At 42.8% G+C, this 23,466-nt stretch overlaps 1 protein-coding gene across 1 annotated transcript in view; it reads right to left on the bottom strand.

The window, feature by feature from the left end:
• The window catches only part of ptprn2 (protein tyrosine phosphatase receptor type N2), a gene marked incomplete at its 5' end in the record, with an annotated part of 201,475 nt that overhangs the window by 142,527 nt on the left and 35,482 nt on the right, over positions 1-23,466 (bottom strand). The window contains 8 exons of the mRNA XM_083777727.1: positions 6-242; positions 1,334-1,374; positions 2,045-2,320; positions 2,559-3,015; positions 3,164-3,341; positions 3,775-3,922; positions 4,472-4,711; positions 20,149-20,259. Of these exons, the coding sequence (XP_083633853.1) occupies positions 6-242; positions 1,334-1,374; positions 2,045-2,320; positions 2,559-3,015; positions 3,164-3,341; positions 3,775-3,922; positions 4,472-4,711; positions 20,149-20,259 (1,688 nt within the window). The remainder of the gene's footprint in view (positions 1-5; positions 243-1,333; positions 1,375-2,044; positions 2,321-2,558; positions 3,016-3,163; positions 3,342-3,774; positions 3,923-4,471; positions 4,712-20,148; positions 20,260-23,466) is intronic.

Consider the following 23,466-nt stretch of genomic DNA (forward strand, 5'->3'; position numbering starts at 1 on the left):
ATCACCTGCGCTTTCCTCTTCTCCCACGGGTGAGTCACGGGAGGAGGAGGAGGAGCCTGGCCCTGGACCACCCGGCTCTGGACGTTCTCCAGTCCCACCGTTCTCTGGCCGGCTGCGGCGGCGCCCCAACCTGCCGCTCCACCGCCGCCGTTGACCTCTGCCGGAACGGCCGCTTCCAGGGAGGGGTCACCGAACGGCTCCAAGTCCAGATAGTCCAGTAGCTTGGAGAGGAAGGCCGCGTCCTGCAGCGGACAGCAGTGACGGAAGAAGTATGCTCAATTTCTTTTTCAATAGTATCAATAAATAAATACCCGATTGTAGAATTAGTCTGCTATAGTTGGGTATTCAAAATGTGCTCGAGTAAATACTCAAAAGTACAAAAGTATTGGCATGAAAATAATACTTAACGGACCATAGAAAAAGTACTCATTGACTACGCAGAATGACATCATTATGTTTATGTATTTTATGTTTATAAAAAAATTGAAAATAGCAGATATACAAGCTCACAACAACCTTGCTTATTTGTAGAAAGTGGGCTGAAGTGGTTAATGTGTGTTTTGTAATAATAATCAAAATCCACAAAGTTACAAACTATCCATAACTAGTTTTCAAATAACCGTAGTGGAGTAACGAACAATATTTGCCTTTGCGATGTAGTGGAGTAGAAGTAAAAGTATAGAAAATCCTAAATAATCCAGTAATGTAAAAGTACCTGAAAATTGTACAGTACTTGAGTAAATATACTTAGTTACTTTCCACCACTGGAGGACAGATATGTATTTTACCAGCAGCTGAGGCCTTTAAAAAAAAAAAACATGTTTTACCCCCAATTGAATTCTCTGAAAATACTTTGTCACTCTGTGCATTGAATACCAAGCTCTAAAGTTAATGTAATTCAGTCTACAGATTTGAATACTGATAAAGTCCCAGGCCATTCAGCTGGTTTGTTCTTCAACCATTAACATTAACAGATGCAATCATTGGGCTTGACAGCCTTATTTAATTATATGAAATGTTTGATTTGATTTAAAGACTAGCATTGCTTCAGCCAGTGAAGATTACGAAAAAGATCTATTCAGATTCATTTTAGTTGTTGACAGTTCAAACAAAATATCAGGGTCCTAAATTATTTAAAGTACATAGAAAGCTCATCGCAATCATCATATTACATTTGATTCCCCACGTCATTAAAAGATAAATGTTAGCCAACAAAACTTTAAAAATCTCATCTATTCAAACTTTATTATACGTCTGAAGGTGAATAAGGTTGGAGGAAGACTTTCTCCCTCGGAAACCAATTTATTGGTTGAGCAGAATAATTTGAAATCACCTTGTCAGTTGGCTCTTTGTCTGTGGAATCGAGTTGCTGGCCTGTAAACAAACACAATATATGTGAGGAGAATTGTGAAAGCTGCCAACTGTATTTTAACAAAGAAAAAGTTTGACTCAGAACTAATCACCCATAAAAGGAAAAGCTTTTCTATCAAATATATATTATTTAGTACATTATAATGGCATTGGCTGACTATAATGCAACACTGTTACAATAATCCACTTTGTATTTTCCTCTACATACGGTATTATAGGCCTATATCGTCGTCTCAAAACGCATCGCTTCACGACACGTTTCGAGCATGTAGATCTGCTACTTTTGTGCGATTCTGTAAAACTGGATTATGAATAGATCTGGCAGTGAATGAGTCAAGACCTGAGGCCGATTCTACAAATGCCTTCTAAAATCAGTAGGCTAGCTCTCAAACATTTCCCGTGCCAATTAACCCATTTTGGGCGGGAACCCCTTTTGGTGTTTTAAACATTATGTTATAATTTAGCTATTGAAAAATAGCAGACCTACAAGCTCATAGCGCGCCACCGAGTGGCGCGCTACGAGCTTGTAGGTCTGCTATTTTTTTTTAATCGTAAAAATGTGGCGCAAATCTTTGAATATATATTCTTTCAAAGTGAATGTTTTTAAATCAGGTCTAAATGGGACCCCCGAAATGATATGTGTTTGCAGCGATAGAACTCCCTTGCACCGTACCTCGGTCTTGTCCTCTCAGAAGGTTTTCCAGCATGGCGCCCTGCTCCGCTGCAGACGGTGACTGCTCCTGTTGTCGGTCAACAGAAGCTGGCAGTGGCTCCGTCTTGTCATCCTCGGAGGAGGCCCCCTGGCCCTCTGGTCGCCGGGCCCCGGCTCGCAGAACCCCCGAGATGGCCTCCGTCATCTGGTCCATGTCCCGGCCCATCAGGTCCTGCACGTCGACGCTGCCACCGCCGCGCCTGCCCAACTGGTCCACCACGTACTGGATGAACCTCTCTGGGAAAGGAAGGGAACCATATATGGACGTTGTTCGACACGCAGGGAGTTTGACAACATGAACCCATTGAAACCTGGCACGCATCTGTGTCACACACATCTGTGCTACGAGCTTATTTTTTAAGCAAATATTTGCTTCTGGGCGGTCCCTGGAACAAAATATTTTCAGATGCGGGTCCGCGGCCAAATACAGACAATTCTGGGGGACGTTAAAATAAATTAAAGAAAGGGATCTTACCATCCATGACACCAAGTGGTTCGTTGGCTATCAGCCGCTCTGAGCCTGGTTTGAACATCAATCTCTGCAGATCGGGCCTGGAGGAGGATTTCGCCACCTGTGACGACAACAGAGCCCGTCCGGGGTCACTCGGAGATGGCTGTGCGACGTAGCCAAGGTAGTGGAGCCTTCCCTCGGGCCGTCGCGTCTCGCTGCCCGAGACGCCCTGCAGCCGAGTGCCCGTCGCCCCGGCAAGAAGGCGTTCCACTGGGCTGGAGAGAAGCCTGCTCCTTCCTGCTGGCTCCGGGCCGGAGAATGCCGTCTGAGGGAGCCGGCCCTCTCCACTCTGAGTGTAGACCTTGGTGATGGGAGGACGGTTAGCTGCGTTCTGGATACTGTACATCGTGGACTTTCGCCAGCCTGGCTGAGGCTTCGGCTGACCAGAGTCCAAACGACCATCAGGGCTGAAGTCTTCACTCTGCAATGCAAGGACAGTTTACATCCATTTAGAGATTTCAACGTGTACGCGCACGCACACGCACACACACACACACACACACACACACACACACACACACACACACACACCATTTATTTCAACCCACAGTGGCAGAGCGTCGCTATACAGAATGGGCCTCATCCAGGTCCGCATTTGTCTGTTTGAGATTAGCACATGGGTTGTGTGGGTCATCGCTGTTGTGACAGGCTTTAGCACGGAGGGGGAATAAATAGAAGCGGGGCGACCCGGGCTTTGCTAGACAGGACAGGATATGAATGTGGATTCTAGATCCAAAGACAACTGCCCTTGGAAATTGCATTATGGAAATCACAGATGAGATAGTGACACTCAAAGAGTCATTTCATGCGTTTCACACTCGCACGCGCGCACACACACACGCGCACACGCACACGCACACACACGCACACACACACACACGCACACACACACACACACACACACACACACACACACACACACACACACACACACACACAAGCGCCTTATCTACCTCATCAGCAAAAGACTCGTAGCTGTAACCTTATCCAAAACAACAAAAGAATGATGCATTTCAAAATTAGCCATAATATGACTTTCAGATTTGACACATGATGAATTAAGAGTATGTGCAAGCCTTTACACTTTGTCAAATACCATCAATCTCCCTCCTTTGATGCCAGTCCCCCGTTCTTCTCCAATGTATAGGGATAGAAACATAATGTCATGCTTACTCCCCACGTCGGGTGCATCGGGGACGCCATAATGGCATCCACCCAGCGGGAGAAGGGGGCTCTACCATTCAAACCAACCATGTTTGCCATCTTAGATCCCGCCACGGGAACAAAGGGCCTCATCTCATCTATATGGAAGGTCCTGAACTTTTCAACTGTGGGATGGCATTAACGTTGCACTGACATGGCAGCAGGAAGTATACGTTTGGCCTCTGAGGGATGGATGCAAAGCTCCTTCATTCACTCAACACCCCAGGGTTTTGAACCCCCAAATATGGTGATTGAAAGATGTGAAGATGTGATGGCGGTGGCGGGGGGGTCTTTGTGTAACAATGTGGCTCCTGGCACGGCAGGGGAGTGGAAAGAGCGGAACGCTAACAAAACAATGCGAGGACATCTCACACGGCCATTTGGATGCTGCAGTAAAAACAAAAGGAGTCTTCCGTCATGTGCTCTGTAACGACAAAAACAAAAAAAGCCTTTCCTTTTGGTCTCGTTTGGGTTCATTCGACTTGAACCCTTGGCAATAGGTGTGCTTAAACGGAACGATGATATCAATAGCAGAACGCTTAAGAAAAAGTGTGTTTCACAGACCCAATGGCACATCTATGATCCCGTCAGATATCAGCTTACAAATGGATTTGAGCATGGCGCTAACGCTGAGCCTTTTCCCGGGTACATTACCTGAGTCCCAATCCCTTCACCTTGGGCCCCGAGTTGCCCGACCGTGACTCCAGACTGTGGCAGGAAGCTCAGGCTTTCCAGGTACTTCTGAAGGCTCCTGCTAAGATGCGACTCTGCGGGCTCCCGCTGCCTGGCCGCCGGGCCGCTGTAAAGGGTCCGCGGACTTGGGGGCGCGGTCGGGCGGCGGGAGGGGACCCTCCTCAACTTGGACAGCTCCCTGGAGATGACCTGCTGCGTGACGTCGTCCTGCCATGTCAGACCTGCCGACGAGACGTGGATGGAGATTGGGATTCAATAGGCTCTATATGCACATTACACACAGATTCACAGAATAACGCTTCCTATACTTCCGGGCCCCTTAACTTACTTCCTTCCCCGGCGTTACCGATGATACTAATTAAGCCTCTGTTCCATTTAGTACAGTGGTTCTCAAACTTTTTAATTTCAAGGACCACTATAACTCAGTGTTGTCGGGGGCGCTCACTGATCAGCATGCGTCGGGGCCATTTGGAACCCACTCAAGGACATTTTGAGATGGGCACAATAGCAGCACAGTGTTTGACCAGAATTGAACAGAGCCTGAATTAGTACAATCGGTAATACCTATAGGGAAGGGGCCCAAGTTCTTTACAAAATGCCATATGTGCAAAGATAGAGCCTATTAAGATTTCCCTTCCACTTGTTTCACAAACCAGGTCTCAAAAATATCCTTCTAACTAAAATGTGAAAGCTGAACATGAAAGGAATAAAAAATACTTTGTAGCACAACAAGCTTTTAAACTTCTTAGTGTATTTATATGGTTATGGGTGTAACCTGACAGCGAAGAAAATATAACTTCAGGCTTAGAGCAAGGATGAATTAGAATACCAGAGTAGATAGAGAGCCTAAAGTTATAACACAGAAAAAACGATTAGGATTATTGAGCACGTGTCGTGCACACACGCACACACACGCGCATGCATGCGCAAACGCAAACAGTCACCATGCAAGCCCTGAGAGAATGTCACACTGTGGCTTGTCACATTGACAGCATCACTGCTAATTGCCAGCACATAGTTGGGATGCAGAGCTCCTGGGCAGGGGCAGAGTGCCGCGGTGCCAAGGCCAGATGGGGCTGCCCGAGCGAAAGAGACACCCAAAACATGGCCCCGTTCCCAAAGAGCCAAAAGGCTTTAGCATTCCATCAGCCAAATAACATAGAAATACCAAAGACGCTATACTTTTGAGTCAGGCCAATGAGCTCGCTTGATGACCTTTCACTCATTCTGCCGCGGGAGCACATTTTAATGAGCTGGAGTCGGTCGATGCGTGTGACTTCAGTTCCTTTGCGAAGATTCAGATTCTTAGCAGCTTCATCATACCACACCCTCTTATGGGGCTGTTCAGAGGCACGCGTCTAGCGATACAGAAGTGCAACACCGCCTGGGTAAGAATGCATGTTTTTTAAAGAATAATTTAAAAGTATCAACATAGAGAATGTATTCATTAGCCTGGTCTTTCACCCATATAGACGCTAGGTATTCTCAGACGGTGCATGGTGGGTATTCTCATAGATATTCAACAGGGGTGCCAGATGAGGATCTGAGCTATGCAGACAAGCTACAGATGCCTCCGAGTCATTCTTGGCAGCTCTGAAAGGAGGCACAAAGAAGCATATGTCGTCACCGTTCTGGAACACATCCCGTCCATTCATCCGTACCACAATAACACTTAACAATCCCAAGCTTGCTCCGATCTGGTGTACATATACCTGCCACACGTCCAGTGTACGGCGATTATCATACACGCCATCATCATTGCGGTACAACAGATGTGGGCGGCTGTTCGGGTCTGCTTTCGACCCTGGAGGACCCATAAAGTATCTGCGGTTAGCTGCGGCTGGTTAATGGGTTCAGTGGCGATGTAAACGTCTGATGGTGGTGAGGGTACGGGAGGAGGGCTGACACCGACTTGATTGACTGTGACACCTCTATCCCTCCCATATCTCCTGAGGGATGCACTAATTTCCATACATACCGTGTTTTGGGACTCTGCGTGCATGTACTTATGCGTGCGCGCGCGATGTGCGCGTCTGTGCGTGCGTCTTGGTAGAGATGGTGAGAAAAGTACGGCGGGCAGAAATTAATGAATCCAAATGAACCGTTTTGGAAAGGAAGAAATCGGGGGAAAAAGTGTCGGGGGGGGGGGGGGGGGGGGGGGCTCTACGGTTGGTTTCCTCTCAATCAAGCTCTCAGCTGATTATCCCCGGCGCCGAGGAGCTAAATGTCATGCAAATGCATTTGTAAATCCGGGGAAAGTGCAGGCCCTGTCTCCGAGTGACGACACAGGTTTCTGTGCCGTTCAGGATGGCGGCTGCCGTCTCAGGCAAATGCCTCGGTTAATTAGTGCCCTGCCATTAGTGCTACAGCTTGCAAACAAGCCAGATACTTTTGTTGTTCTCCTGGTACTTTAATCTCACAGCGGTCGAGGGACAGCGGGGAGAGAGAGACGGGGGGAGAGAGAGAGAGAGAGAGAGAGAGAGAGAGAGAGAGAGAGAGACTTATGAGTGAGAGAGATGAGATGTGAGTTGGATATAGGATTGATAGAATTGAATACATAGTGGAAACAAGTCCGTTACCTTTTTCTGTTATCCTTTACCTTTTTAACCTTGTTCTGTTTAAAATTCTGTCTAATAATGTATTCAATTAATCAAGAGAGCAGGAGAGAGAAAAAGAGACAGACAGACATGGCCTCCTACATATTCAAAGTGCATTATAGGTGAGATGATCCTGTCTGCGTGTGTTCATGTGGTGTTTTTGAAATGCAGATCGTCCTTCCTTTAGTTCCGTCCACCCACTGATTTAAAAGGGATTAATGGAAGAGAGAGTGGTGAATAATTTAGCAACAATTTCAAATGAGTAAAATGTGTCAATCTAAATTTGGTGCTGCAGAGCAATTGTGCAGCCCAGCCATTGGGGTGTGCAGTTGCAGCATCAATCTTTGACATCACAAACAAATTAACAATAATTTTCCTGTGGCTCACTGTATTATTAATCGTGCAACGTTTAGCAAATGACTTTGGAGAAAAGGTCAACAGAAACTAAATCTATTTACCATTAAGGTGGGAAAAAGGTATATTTACAGTATCAGAATCAACTTTATTGTCACATCACAGTTAAGTAAAAGTATACGATATGGACTTCCGGTACGACCGCAGCAGAGAATGGCAGGCTGAAATAGTGCTCCTCCACTTAGTTGTTAATTTACCCCCAGCATCATTTAAACAAGACTCATGAACCGTTCAAAAATAACCGAAGGGGAGAGATTAGGGAGGAATGAAGTTGGAAAGCCTTCACGTCGGCAAAGATACGAGAATACAGATATGGAAAAAGACGACCCAGCTAATGCTAGCACTACTAGCAATGCAGCTAACAATAACAACACTGAAGCTAACTTGCTGGTTTCGGTACTGGCCGAGATCCGGGCAATCCGCCCCGAAATGAAGAAAGAACTAGATTCCTTCCGTGATATACTGAGAGAGGATATGAAGAAAGAACTATCAGACTTCAGAGACGAGATAAATCAATCCCTGGGCACAGTCAGAGGGGAATTGGCAGCCACAACAACACGGGTAGCCGACGTCGAGCAACGTGTTGTTGAAATGGAGGACCGCAACGCTGAATTGGAAGAAGCTCTCCAGGCTATGTATCTCCTGCAGGAAACGGCTGATGCAAAGCTTCTTGATTTTGAAATGCGAGCACGGAGAAACAACATGAGCATATACAATGTTGCAGAGGGAGAAGAAAGTGGAGACATGTTGGACTTTGAGACCAAACTCCTGAGAACTGAGGTGGGTGTACCAGCTGATCTCATCCTGGGGAGCCCTGGGGCCGAAACCACAGATGGGAGCCCCACCGAGATCAATAGTTCTCAATTTTCTAGAAGACATCACCAAAGAGCAAGTACTATCCACTGCTTGGAGAAAAGGAGTGGTCCTCTACAAAAACAAGATAATTTATTTTGACAACGACTACCCAGCAGAAATAAAGAAGAAAAGAGGAGAATATGCAGGAATAAGAACATTTCTCAAAAATGCAGGGATAAAATTCCGTACACCACCCCCTGCCAAACTGAAGGTACTCTTCCCCACTGGTCCCAAAATCTACAATGATGCAAATGAGGCTGCGGAAGACCTGAGGAAGAGAGGCTTCTGCCTACCAGAAGAGGGAGCCCTAGCACAACCTACTGGAGGAGCACCATCGTCTGGCCCACAGCAGTATTCATGGATGAAGGTGGGAAGAAAGCGCAAACAACAACCCACTTTTGCAGAGCAGATGCGAGAGAAGCTGCGCCGCTTCCAACACAATCACCAGGACCGGGAGAAGACGGAGGGGACATGATACACCAGCAAGGACGAATCAGGTTTCAGAAATAATAATGTCCCAGTAATATGAAAAAATATCACTCTTTTTCTCTTTTCTTTTCTCTCTCTCTCTTTCTCTGTTTTATATTTGTACTTTTTTTTCTCTTTCTTCTTCACTCTCTTAGTACACAGACTGACAGACTTAATATTATCATTCCTTCCTTTAAAAAATAATTGTTAATTATGAGTAATAATGTTAAAAATGAGTGGACTGTGCTAAGACACGCTGCCATTACAGAGCAGAATGCTACGTACAGCATTCTCAGGAGCATTCCCACCTTTTGCTCCACAGAGGGGCCCTTTTCACAAAACAGGACTTCCCCTCAGTTTCAAGGAGATCCTTTGTTCTCCAGTTGTAGAAGTCACTTTAAGTTTACTTTTATTAAGATGTGTTTTATGTCCTTATATGTGTTTTTTCTGTGTTGAATATTGCTTTATCGTGTTACATGTTAACACTACACATTCTCACTTTGTTGTTGCCAACGTCAGACAAGAATTTCCTACAAAACTATGTATCGTAATTACAAGTTAGTCTCACTAAATGTCAATGGGTTTAATAATCCTATCAAAAGGAGTAAAATAATGTCCAAAATGAAGAAGGAAAAAAACGAAATTATATTCTTTCAAGAGACACTTATCCCGAGTGGAACATGAAAAACTGAAAAAAATTGGTTTTGTGAATGCTTATTATAGTTCTTTTGAAGGTAGTAGCAAAAGAGGTGTCGCAACTCTGATACATAATTCTCTTAATTTTGAGCTATTGAAAGAGATTAGGGATAAGGAAGGTCGTTTTGTTCTGGTCCGATGTAAAATTGATAACAGCCTGATTACTTTATTTAATGTCTATATTCCTCCGGGTGAAAATAAGAAGCTTTTGAGAAAGGTATTTGAACTAATTGACACGGAGGCACAGGGCATACTTGTTCTTGGGGAGAACAGCCAAAAAGATACTACGAGTCGTAAAAGGATTCAATCCTCACAGGTTAAAATGTTTAAAAGTCTAATTGAGGATGCTGGCCTGCTGGATGTCTGGAGGGACCTTCACCCTTTGGAACGCAACTATTCACACTATTCAGCTACATATAATGTCTATGCTAGACTTGATTATATATTTGTATATAGTAATGACAGGCACAGAATACAAGAATGCACTATTGGTCCTACGGATGTCTCAGATCATTCAGCAATATATCTTAAGCTACATTTAGACAGTAGACCCAGGAAAACTATTTGGAGGCTGAATACAGGTCTGCTTAACATTAATTTAATATCAGAAGAGATACGAACTGAAATGAAATCATACAGAGAAATTAATGATAACGGTGAAGTCACTCCTGTCATACTTTGGGATGCTTTAAAAGCAGTGATGGAAAATAATTGCTGTCAGTTCCGTAAAAAAAAAGCTAAAGAACATAAATTAAAATCATTGGAAGAGAAACTCAAAGACTTAGAGAAAAAACATAAAGTAAATAGCATGCCTCAATTACTAGAACAGATCAAAGTTGTAAGGAAAGAGATTGATGTATTATATAAAGAAGATATAGAAAAAAAAACACAAATTCCTAAGACAAAATTATTATGAAGCAGGGAAAAAAGCCACAAGGCTACTAGCTAGAAGACTACGTAAAGAACGGACCCTAAATACTATAACTAAAATTATAGACCCCAAAACAGGAAGGACATCTAGCAACTTGGAGGACATAGAGAAGTCATTTGAGTCTTATTACAAAACATTATACACCCAACCACCCCAAGCAAACATTCAAGACATGCAAACATTTCTGAACTCTTTAGATTTACCCCACATTGGTACACAACAAAATTAAATTATGGCAAGGAAAATTACAGGAGAAGAATTAGATGAAGCAATAAGCAGACTTAAGAACAATAAAACACCAGGAAGTGACGGCCTTCCGGCAGAATGGTACAAGGCTTTTAAAGAGGAAATAACGCCACTTCTATTAGCCTCTTTCAACTGGACCCTTACGTAAGAACACAGCTATCCCTCCATCGTGGGATCAAGCCTTGATTTCAGTAATACTAAAAGAGGGCAAAGACAAAGAACAGTGCGCCTCGTATAGACCAATTTCTATTTTGAATCAAGACTATAAACTTTATGCCGCCATCATTGCTAGGAGGCTCAATTCATTTATCACAGACCTGATTGACGAAGATCAAGCAGGCTTTGTCCTGGGGAGACAAGCTCAGGAAAACATTAGACGCACCCTTCATGTTCTCAATCATGTTGAAAAGAGACAAACCAAGCTGTTGTTGACAAGCCTCGACCAAGAGAAAGCGTTTGACTGTGTATCGTGGTCCTTCCTGTTTCAAGTACTGGAGCAAATGGGTTTTTCTAAGGAATCAGTTAATTGTATAAGGGCACTCTACTCTAAACCAGTTGCTAGAATAAGGGTAAATGGACGTCTCACAGATGGCATCACGCTGGAACGTGGTACGAGACAAGGTTGCCCGCTGTCCGCAGTTCTGTTCGCGATTTTTATAGAACCCTTAGCCCAGGCCATTAGAGAACATAAAAGTATAGAAGGTGTTGTCATAAAGGGAATAGAACACAAACTGGCTTTATATGCAGACGATGTACTTTGTTATTTAACTAATCCCGAACAGTCCCTCCCACATCTCTTCGACCTTCTTAAAACATTTGGTAGATATTCAGGCTATAAGTTAAAAACACAGGTTTTAGCCTACAATTTTGCTCCAAGAGCTAATACAGTACAAAACTTCCCCTTTAACTGGAATTTAAAAGCCATAAAATATCTAGGGGTTTGGATAACAAAATAATTTGATAACTTGTATGACAAAAACTTCAATCCTATCAACGCCAAAATACAAAATGACCTTACCCGTTGGACTGTGCTCCCTTTAACCCTGAGTTCAAGAATCGAAACTATCAAGATGAATATCCTACCAAGACTCTTATATCTCTTCATGTCTCTAACTGTTAATGTTCCATTTAAACAATTCAATGAGTGGGATTTCACGATTCATTTGGAATGGCAGAAAACCAAGAATTAAATACACAACATTACAGCTAAGTAAGGAAAAGGGTGGCATGTCACTACCGAATCTTAGAGACTATTTCTATGCAGCCCAACTTAGATTTGTTGCTTTATGGTGTGGCAACGACTCAGACGCCAAATGGAAAAGCATAGAACTAAGTGAACAGGATATCCCAATACAAGCCATGTTAGGTGATAAACAATTAACCAAAGCCAGTTTAGATAAACTAGATCCAATCACATCTTTCACACTACAGACATGGCACACCCTCGTCAAACAACTAATAGAAAAGCAATCAAAAATACTGAGATGGGTTGCCTTTGATACGGCATTTAAGCCAGCGATACTAGATCAGAGGTTTAAGTTTTGGTTCTCCAATCATGACATTACATCCTAGTATAAGCTTATGGAAGAAAACCGGTTACAGAGCTTTCAGAAACTGAGAGATACATATTATCTAGAAAAGAAAGATTTCTTTAGATATCTCCAACTACGTCACTATTTCAATCAAGAAATTCAGAATCGTGAACCACAAATGAATCAAAGTAAACATATTAATTTAATTGCTCAGGCTCATACGAAAGGAACAAAGAGAATAGTATCAAAATTATACAAAAGTATTTCAGACTCCAGAAAACATACAACCGATTACATCAAAGAGAAATGGGAGAAAGAACTGAATGCCCAAATCACAAGTGAACAATGGTTAAATGTTTGCAGAACACAACACACAACTTCAAGTTCCAACACATGGCGTGAATTCTGCTGGAAAAACACCTCCCGCTTTTTTATCACTCCAAAACTTAAATCAAAACAGCTTGGAATATCCCAGTTGTGCTGGAGAAACTGTGGAGAGGTAGATGTAAATCACTATCATGTTTTCTGGGGTTGCTCTGAAATTCTCACCTTTTGGAAATCACAGAGAAATTAAAGGAGATTCTGGGCTTTCAAATATTAGATTCTTGTTTGATGCTATATTTGGGAGATGTACCAGATGAAATTATTGGAAGTGACAGATATCTGATGAAAATCTTTCTGGCTTCAAGACACCTCTCTTTCTCTCATGGTCGAAGACCAAAGCTGTATTGTTTTTGTCCCCCTCAGCAATAGTGTATATACTTTCGTTTTTTTTTTTTTTGGTTGTTGTTGTTGTTTTTCTGTCTGTCTTTTTCTGCCCACTCTTTTCTTTTTATCCTCCTGAAATGTTTCAATCCGAAGTGATATTGCCCTGTTTGTCCCTGTTTAAGTGTGGACTTGATGTCACATGAAAAAGGACTATACAGAGACATTGGAGTTGGAGCCACATGGAGGGGGGATGAGGGGGAAAAAAAAAGAATATTGGGAATTGCTCGTGTGTCATATGTGAAAATGCTATCTGTAATGTACTGCTCTTTCCAAATAAAACTAATATTATAAAAATAAAAAAATAAATCTTTCTGGCTGCAGGGAAGAAAGCCATTACTCGGAAATGGCTACAGGTAGATCCTCCTTCCATAGATGAATGGTTCCAGATAGTCTCAGAAATAATCGACATGGAGAGAATGACTGCTAATTTGAGATTGAAGAGAGAGTCTTTTGAAAACAAATGGGAAAAATGGTTTGATTATACAACTGAACAACAGGTGAGCTAGGAACCAGAATGTTTGGCTTTGATTTTATTTCTTTTTTTGCTTTGTTTTTTGTTATTTTTCTCTGAATGTAAAACAAAAGATATGATCCTTGAATCCTTGACACAAATATTCATGTTTATGATACATAGATGCTTATATTTCTAGATCTACTGTTTTTAGTTGAGTTGGCAACACATAATGTAATGTAATGTTCAATTGTTTGTCTTTTTGCTTTCTGTATGTCCTTGTATGTCTATTTCTGTTCATGAAAAATTAATAAAATTTAAGTTGAAAAAAAAAAAAGTATACGATATAATGCACGGCTGAAACAGGAGCAGACAATGACACGTACTGTATAGCACTGATGGAAGTGCAGTCCGTTGATTGCCGGATATTAATTAATTAATTATTCCGCCGACCGCCAGTGTTGTTCTGTGTTTTACCTTGTTTCGTCAACCCACAGGACCGGCCATGTGTCTATGATGTAAACACGCGCTGTCTGGAGGAGCGGACGATCGTCTTAAATGTACAAGAAATTCGTAAACGCAATCATCAGTTCTTTAGTGCAATCTGGGAAAATAATCTGAGATGAATGTATTTTTCGAAATCTGATAACGTGGAGGCGGACGGAGTCGAAACAAAAAAATAAAACATCTCTGGTTCATTTCCAGTTGTATCCGTCTCCTAACAACCTATAGCGTCATTCATACCCGATGACGTAAATCTACATCATTGGCAGTCAATGTGGCCATGAGTGTCTGTCGTAGGGGGGGCAAACATTATGAACAACCACATTTGACTGACCATTTGTAAATGGCCTCCTTTGTAGAAATCATTTCATATTTGCCACAAAGCTCACAAAGCATTTGGTGAACATCTGCGAGAGGACAGTAAAAAGGATATTTGCAAGTCAATAAACATTAAAGATAATTATCATGTTCGGTCTAAATCTGCAGTAGAAGGTTTGCCACTTCACTGAAATGATTCCTCCACCCCCCCCCCCCCCCCCCCCCCCCCACACACACACACACACACACACACACACACACACACACACAGAGTGAATCAATATAATATAAGCACTCTCATTTTCCACATAACATTCCCATTTTCACTGGACGTATGCATGTTGGTGTTTGAGTGCAGTACTGGATGTGTGCCCTGGTGTGTGTGTGTGTGTGTGTGTGTGTGTGTGTGTGTGTGCTTTTCTTTTCAACTGTCCATTATCTTCTAGTATTATTGACATAGACTACACTATTAGACTATGAAATTAAATTGTATACTGATTTTGTTGCATGCTACTGTAGCAAACACAAATGCATGATGTACCTGTGTACAGTACCTGTGGATTCAGTGGTGAATTATGTACCATATATATGGAGCGTGTCTTGAGTGTACAGGGTTTGATGAGGTCAGATCAACACAACACATGGAATGTCAGAACAGGAAGGACGGGTGGGGAAGGATAAACATATGGAATGTCAGAACAGGTCAGCTCCATATATGGAGATCTAAGGGTTTGAGATCAGATGTAGAGTTGCTGGCTGGCTCCATACGTATATGTAAATCTAGGTGATGATCCAGTCTTCTCACGAGGCGTGACCATATACAGTATGAAGGCGTGACTAACACACAGAGATGCAGGTTTTCATTGTAATATTGCAATAAGGCTGGAAGCTATACATAAAGGACAAGAGGTACCCTAAGAGAAGAATACAGAGAAGGGGAGGGGGTATCCGGGGTTGGGATCTAACTATGACCAATTAGTGTGTTTCAGGGCTGAAGGGAGGGCATTCCACAGAGTAGTGACTGCGTAATAAAACACATTTTTCCCCTTGAGCGTCCTGAAACTGTCAGTTTATGGTCACTGAATCCCACACTGGTTATATACTGTAGCCTGTAGCTGGTTATACCTGTCCACATATACCTCATGTAAATGCCACGATGCATTATGATGCTAGCATTAGAATATTGAATTCTGGGACAACAGGGGTATTGCATGTTGATTTTCTACTTAGATTCCTACTGTGATCCTAGCATGAAGCATATATCACACATGCAACCTCACACAACCCGCATACCCCGAACCAGCTAAATCAGGGGTTCCCAACCACTGGTACTATAGTACCACTGGTGGTACACAGAAAAGGAGAGGTGGTACTTCAGTATAAAAAGGTTGGGAACCAATGAGCTAAATAACAGCCAAATAATAGCCAAAAAAGTAAGGAAACGGGTTATTAAAATGCAACAGAAACTCAACTACCGGTACATCTTTCGTGTAACATCACAAAGCGCCTTGTGATTTCTATTCTGTTTATATCTTACTAAAGTGCTGATATGTGTTATCTTTCCGATTATACAGTACACTAAGCAGACAAACACAGATTAATACAAATACATATACACGTAAATATTCACTCCCGAAAATTCCCATAATCATCCTAAAGCGATATGACAGCAGCTTGGATTTGAAACGAACAGGCGTGCCATGACAGCACACTGGGAATACCAGTTCCCTGCCCCCGCTCTCAGTCTAATATAAAAGTCATTTTCAGTTGGGAATGGGATGACAGCCCCTATAGTGTGATGAAAAGGCATTGTGAGTAAAAATGTAATAACAGACAATGTAGCCCTCCGCCAGTGGCGACGCTGCATGACAAACCACAAAGGATCTTTTGTACAGGGGTCAATTTCTATTGACCTAAATGACATTGGTGCTGCGCGGCACACTGAGATTGCATGATTTCTATACCTGCATATACTCGCGGTGCAAGATAAAGGTAAATCGATTCAATTGATGTCTCATTTTTTTCCCCGCCCGCCACTCTTCTCTTCTCTTCTTCCGTGCTTCGATTTGGGTTCCATTACAATGGTCTCAATAACCCCTCTCTGTGAGTGAACAAGGGGGAGTAGTGGTGGAAGGTATATACATTTACTCGAGTACTGTGCTTAAGTACAATTTTGAGGTACTTTTACTTTATTGGAGTATTTCCAATATTCAGTACAATTTCCAATACAGTCCTTATACCCGTTTGATTATATGAACGAACACACACACACACACACACACACACACACACACACACACACACACACACACACGTCAGAAGAAGCAGTGTGTGTGCAGACGTTCGCTTCATCGCGGTCAGTACAGGAGTCAGTGTTTTTTTGTAGAGGTGAATTGTAGCAATGTAGAGACGTAGGCATCCAAAAACATACGGCTGTGAGTCGTTGTTATGAGGTGTGGATTGTTCAGCGGCCCGCGGCAAAATTCGATAGGCAACGAATGATGGTGTAACGCAACCACGCATGCGCAGTAAAGCTACCGTGCACACATGCACAGTAAGGATGAAGCTGCATGCATGGCAACCACGCATGTGCATTGTGCAGTAAAATAAATGGAAATAAATAGCTTTCAGTTTGTTAATTTGGAAAAAAGGGCTTTGTGGTGCCCTGCATAACATAATGGTCGATGTGTGCAAAATGCAGATGGACTGTGCAAGTGAGCAGGGGGGCACATACAGAGATACAGACACACACACACACACACACACACACACACACACACACACACACACACACACACACACACACACACACACACACACACACACACACACACACACACACACGTCATAGATCACATGCTTTTCTTCATGCTTTTGTTAGATTGTACTTTTTTTTACTCAACTACAATTATTTTACAGCTTTAGTTAATAGATTATGGTTATTACAAAACACACATTAACCACCTCAGCCCTATAGAAATAGGCTACATCTGTGATTTGAAAATTGCCGATCTGCAAGCTGTGCTTGCAGATTTGCCATTTTCAAAATATTTGTATACATTTTGAACTTGGGAAATTCTGCACAATGAGTACTTTTACATTACTTTTAATTTTGAATACCAGACTTTAACTTTCACGCAACAGTGCATCTCTACATTGCAGTATTGAAACTTTTCCTGAAGTGAAACCTTTGAGTACTGATAACCCTGTCTGTGAGTGAACGGGGTGGTGGGTGGCTTGGGGGCCGGCGGTGGGTGGGTGGGTTGGTGTCCCACCACGTCTCAGAGCAGAGATGACACTTCAATAGCTGTTGAGCTGATAAGAATAACGCACCAGTGAGCGTTAACAGAGCATTGTGGACTCATCCACAGATAATGTGCCCTCTGTCTGTTTCCCTCTTGGATGTGATTCTTCCAGACAGAAGAGACGAGAGAATTCACAGATCCACACAGTGATGATGTCATGTCTGCAGTATGTCCGCCGTGAGCTGTCGCTCCGAAAGACGCGTTCACACGGAGCACACCACACACACGCGCGCGCACGCACGCATGCACGCATGCACGCGCACACACACACACACACACACACACACACACAAGGTCACAGTGAACAAGTCTAATGACCAAATAACATCTGAGGGATTAGACACCTTTTCAAAAGGAGCAGGCAAAATTACACACAGGATCTGCTCACTCCCCCCCTCGGTCTCATTCGTTTATTTCTGAGCAGTAATTAGAATAAATGTATGGCCTCCCTCAGCACTTAATATTCATCAGCGCAATTTTTTATTTATTTTTTGTTATTTCCGACTATGGCCCGACCGCGTGTTCTTAATGATTTTCAATAGCAGTTTACGCCTGTTTAGAAGATATTAAACTCTGAGTTGCCAGCAAAGCCAATTAGGAAGGCAGGGCTGGCATTATTTTGTGGCCAGTTTGTCTTAAAGATATCTGCTGCCCCCTGGTGGCCAGAATCACCCACTGCATTTGCTTGAAGAATCCATTTGAAAACTGGAGAAGTATATTTTTCCAGACAGCGAGCCTTGGAAGTATTTATCACCATGTCCCCGACAGAAACGCACTGATCCAAGTTACTCTCAAGGCCACCGTAAGTAATAACACTTATTTTTTTATAATGAATGTGGCATTTGAAGGACTTCTTGTACCCAAGAACACAGCTGCCTGGTGAAACGAGCCATCATTAGTTTGTCAGAAACACTAATAGCTTCAGATGTCTAGACTACCTGGAGGCAGCAAACCGACACTTTCATCTGCTGCCCGTAATAACCAGCAGCGATGGCTGTAACATCACAGATCAACTGTGTGCGTGTATGCCTCGATCAGTGCAAGCCACCAGAGAGAACCAGACTTCTTTCACGTGATAGGAACAGCAGGGAGCTGAAGTTGAGACGAGGCAGAGTCAATCGAAAAGCTATATGAAATGTACCAAAACATAATTTCAGTTTTATGTCCAGCTAGGGACACTAGGAAAAAAACAGACCATGATTACAGTATATACTGTGGCTATGAGTACAAGTCCTTATGCTGGGGCCTCAAAGTTGGGTCAGGGTATCCAAGGGTCCTTGAGGGGGTTCCAGGGGGTCCCCATAAGTTCTTATGGGGGCCTTTTCAAATGCCAAATACTGTACATATAAATGCAGCTGCATGGGTCCTTGACGTCATGCCTGAAGAAGGTCACCAGTGACCGAAATGTTGCCTCTCCTTCAATAAATCCACTCCTGTATACCGTGCAGTCTGGCAGAGTGTGGGCGTACCAGGATTATTTTATTAATCGAGGTCCGTCCTTGACATCAAAATGTTAGCGAATCACTAAACTGTAGATCACGTTGTATTTATTATTTATCTTATCTAGCATTTATACCTTTTTATTTGCTATAGAGACAATCCCCTCGACTACAAATACCCTGTTCTAACAAGCACATTAGCTGCTGGGCTCGCATTGATTGAGCAGGAGAGGTCGTCTAACATGATTACCGTGCACGCAGCACACTTACTCATCCACAAAATTAGCACTAAATGTCCTGGCAGCATACAAGACAATTAGATTGCCTGTTGGAGTTATACGATCATGGCATGACAATGGCTCTCCGCATGACAGTCCGACGGCCTGGTCCAAGCCCCATGGTGTATTGAAGCGGGCTGCGGCCAAATGGACAGCCTTGCCATTTGGCCTCGTTTAAACTTGTACTGCCTTTTAAATGCAGCCCTGTTAGACAGCTGATAGACTATGTTAACCCATTCAAACCGGGAAAGCATCCGTGTCATTTTAGATTTCTTTGGCTGTTCAAAAATAGCAGATATACTAAGCGTCACTTCGTGACACGCTATGAGCTTGTAGATCTGCTGTTTTTGAAAAGTCTCAAATTTTTTAATGTATGTACCGTATTTACAAAGCAAACATTTTTAACTAAAATCTTTGCTTCTGGGGTCCTATTATGAATATAAGACTACCGGTATGTTATTTTACAATGGAAATATCCTAAAATTGGGGTTGTATTATAATCAGGGACTAGACTATTTGACATTCAATGTTCATTTTCCACAAATGAGTCTTGAAATATGGGGGTCGTCTTATAATCAGAGTCGTCTTATATTCGGCACAATACGGGTACATATAATTTCGGGGGTCCTTGACATATATAGCAAGGTTGAGGGTCCGCTGTGACCACCCCGCTTTGGGGCCTACTGACGTCTCGTTACACCACTGATAGCATCTTAAGGTTTTCAGTCAACTGTGAGGATCTAGAAGACATTTGTAGACTCGGCCTGATGTCTTAATGGGTTAAATCATTACGAAAATGCACCAGAGACAGTCATGTGAAATGTGCAAGCAGTCAGAAGAATAGGCAGACGTTTACCTCTGTGGGCCAGCTTCTGCAGGAGAGTCCTGATGCGTTGCAGAGCAGAGGGAGAAATATCATATGTGTTCTGTTCTGTGCCGAGCTCCCGGCACCTTCCAAACAGGCCATCTACAAGGGAGAAACAGCACACAGGGGACAGAAGAAAGAATATAATTTAAAATTAATATATTATATAGAAGTATAATAAAATAGCATAAAAGAATAAAGGTCTAAGAGCAATTATAATTGTTATAGTTTCACTTTTTAAGCACTAAGCCTTGTTTAAAAATAGCCATCTACAAGCACTCAACGATAAATGTGTGAAAGTAATGACACGCCCCTCAAACAGGGATGCCACAGTTGACAGCGGCTAAGCTCAATTCATACTCCATCGCACAACGGTTGTTACTCGCAGACAAGAACTGAAGTCGACACGTTGTTAGTTTCAAAATCAGCTCTTGGCCGAGTGTGTCGTATACTATGGAATATAAATCAGGGCATTATTTGGCGGGTTCAGGATATGAGGACACATTCCCCCAGCTGAGCCATGGTGACAAACGGGGTCATTTATATTCCAACACCATCTCTCTACACCACATATCCTGAACATACGGGCACGTGCCACCACACGCATGCACGCACACGCCCCACGAGCCTTAGCATCTTTCGGCTGTCTAGATCCAGCCATTGAATTATAGGGGGCCGATAGGGATTGGGCGGCGTGGGTTGCCTGGCAACCCGCATTGAGAGAGGCAGAAGGCCTGCTGATAGGGAGATAGCCGGGGTGCCTGATAAAGTCCTTCCTGCCATGAACGGGCTGCTTATCGCCATTCTGTCAGAGGGAAAAATGTCAGCTATTAGCTTCCTCACCGCAACGGGAAGGAAGTGCATGTGGGGAAGGAACAGCGGGGGTCACCCGCCACAACACTGTTTCAACTCTGAACGCTAAAACCTCAAAGCACTTTCCTCCATTATGGCAGCAGTCAGTTTCCGAGCTGGAAAATACTCTGTCTTGTAAAAACTTAAAGATGGAGTGCCTTGATTTTTTTCCACACTTAAACATGATCATCAGGTGTATTTAGGTGTATATGAGGTATAATATTTTCAAAAAAGTGTACAGTATTTGTTAAAATGATGGTTTTATGTGGACACACCCACCAGTTCATTAGGTATGTGTGAGTTTAACCGTAGCACCACCCACCTAATCCAGTCCCTCCGCCTCCTCCTTTAAGACCACCCACTTGTCCTAGCCCCTCCCCTCCTTATAAAAGGACAGCCCATGGCTCTGACCTTTTGTTTACAAAATGACAAATTGGTGTCTGTAATGTAACAAAAACTCATGTTTTGGTGAATGTTAGAAGTGAACACTTCCCATATTTCTGAGATATCGTATAAGCACCATTATGCTCTTATACTGCCACCATCCATGTATAGGCATATAATCCACGCATCCATACCATATCTGTTTTTTTCTGATTTTTTATAATCATTTATTTATTTCCTCCAATTATATTGGCCCTATTGTCACAATCAGCTCAGCTCATCATCCAATTAAATCATAGTTTAACAGCAGAAACAATTAGTTTGATAGATCATTTAGCATGAATAATTTGCTAATATATTGTAGGCTATTGATTTCCTCCAGCTAAGCACCCTGGCATTAAAACTGTCCTTTATTGACACAAAACACTTGCACTACCCTAGGCACATGATGAAGACTCTCCACTCTTCTATTGCTCTGATCAAACTCAATTTACAACATGAATGTTCCTTCTGACTGCATTGAGTTTCAGCAAAAGTCGCCAGATTTAAAGAAACAAGCGGCTAGCTACACAAAAATAAGTCACAGAAATTGCCTTGAATATTTATGAAAACGTTTTAACAACACCAATCCTTTTAACAACATATTAATCTGAGGGTCCTTGAACCATTGGTCAAGTCAACCACATCTCCCCTGAAAGTTACTTATATGAAAACAAGCCCAAGTCGCTTGTAATAGCCAGACATGGCAACATGACTTCCAGCGCGACAAAACAGATACTTCTAATTCTACTTCTAAAGTATTAGGACCTACATATTATTGACTACAACAGCCAACAAGAATGCACACTGTGACACTACACTCTGTATCAAAGCCCGACCAGTGCGACCACTGTGATTATAAAAGAAACAACCTACTCCTTGAGAACAGCAAGAGCTACTATACAGCAGAGCAGGTGCCTGTATCCCTGTATATAAGGCTGGTTTGTTGTGGTTTCCTTGATTAATCCTGAGGACCCGACGTGAACATTTACTTGCTTCCAATCTAACGAAAAACAGTCTGCTCTGCTGTGAACTGGTAATGTGTGAAATTACTGTTTGAAAATCTGCCACACAGTTAGGAGCAGCAAACTGGCTGGCTGCGCCGTTCAGTTCACACGTGTGTATGTGGCAGGCAGTTCCGCCCACAGAGGTTGTCGTATTTAAAAATATATATAGACTTATAGAGGGGGAGGTGCGTGTGTGTGCGTGCAATTTTTTTACGTCACACTATCCGTGTTTATTTCATTGGTCCGTTGGACCGTCAATGGTTCAGCCTCCAGGAAGAAACCCTAAATACAAAGTTATTACACCATTGCACATAAAAACGACTCCAGGGTGTCTAATGAAGTACTGTCACCCCATAGACACATGAAAAGCTGGAAAAATACAAAAATTGTGGCACTCCATCTTTAAACTTATGATAATAATAACTAGAAAGGTGCAATTCTCTGAAATTGCAAGTGTGGTTGCACTGACGTGAGTCATGAGAAATGCACTGCAGGAACTGAATTATGTCTTACCTCAAACCGAGGACAATAGTGTGTTGCCTATAACAACCACACTAAGAATTTTGTTGTCACCTTAAATGTATACACAGTATATGCACATAAGTGCAATTCATCCTCTGCATTTACCGCTCTGATAACTAGGAGCAGTGAGCAGCCATTCTACGGCACTCGGGGAGGAACTAGGGGTTAAGAGTCTTGCTCAGGGACACACATCGACATATCACTGACCTGCCCTCGAATTGAACCTACATGCAACACCCAGACCCTCTACCTGCCGAGGCTGACTTACAAACCACTCAGCTGTGGCCAAGATTAAATTCATCCCCTGAGCAAGAAGGCCGGCTCTATTAGCCCAATGGTAAGAATGTCAGCACTTGCGCAGGAAACCTGGTTAAAATCTGGGGTAGAAGAGGAAAGGTACATAGTGCTTCTTCAAGTGGTTAATAAAAAGAACACACATCGTAACACAATCTCAGTACGAGACTATAATCCTACATGTGGGCGTGAACCATCTTCTGTGTGCATA

This window comes from Protomyctophum parallelum (assembly GCF_964188405.1).
Source record: "Protomyctophum parallelum genome assembly, chromosome: 12".
In the NCBI taxonomy this organism is placed as follows: Eukaryota; Metazoa; Chordata; class Actinopteri; order Myctophiformes; family Myctophidae; genus Protomyctophum; species Protomyctophum parallelum.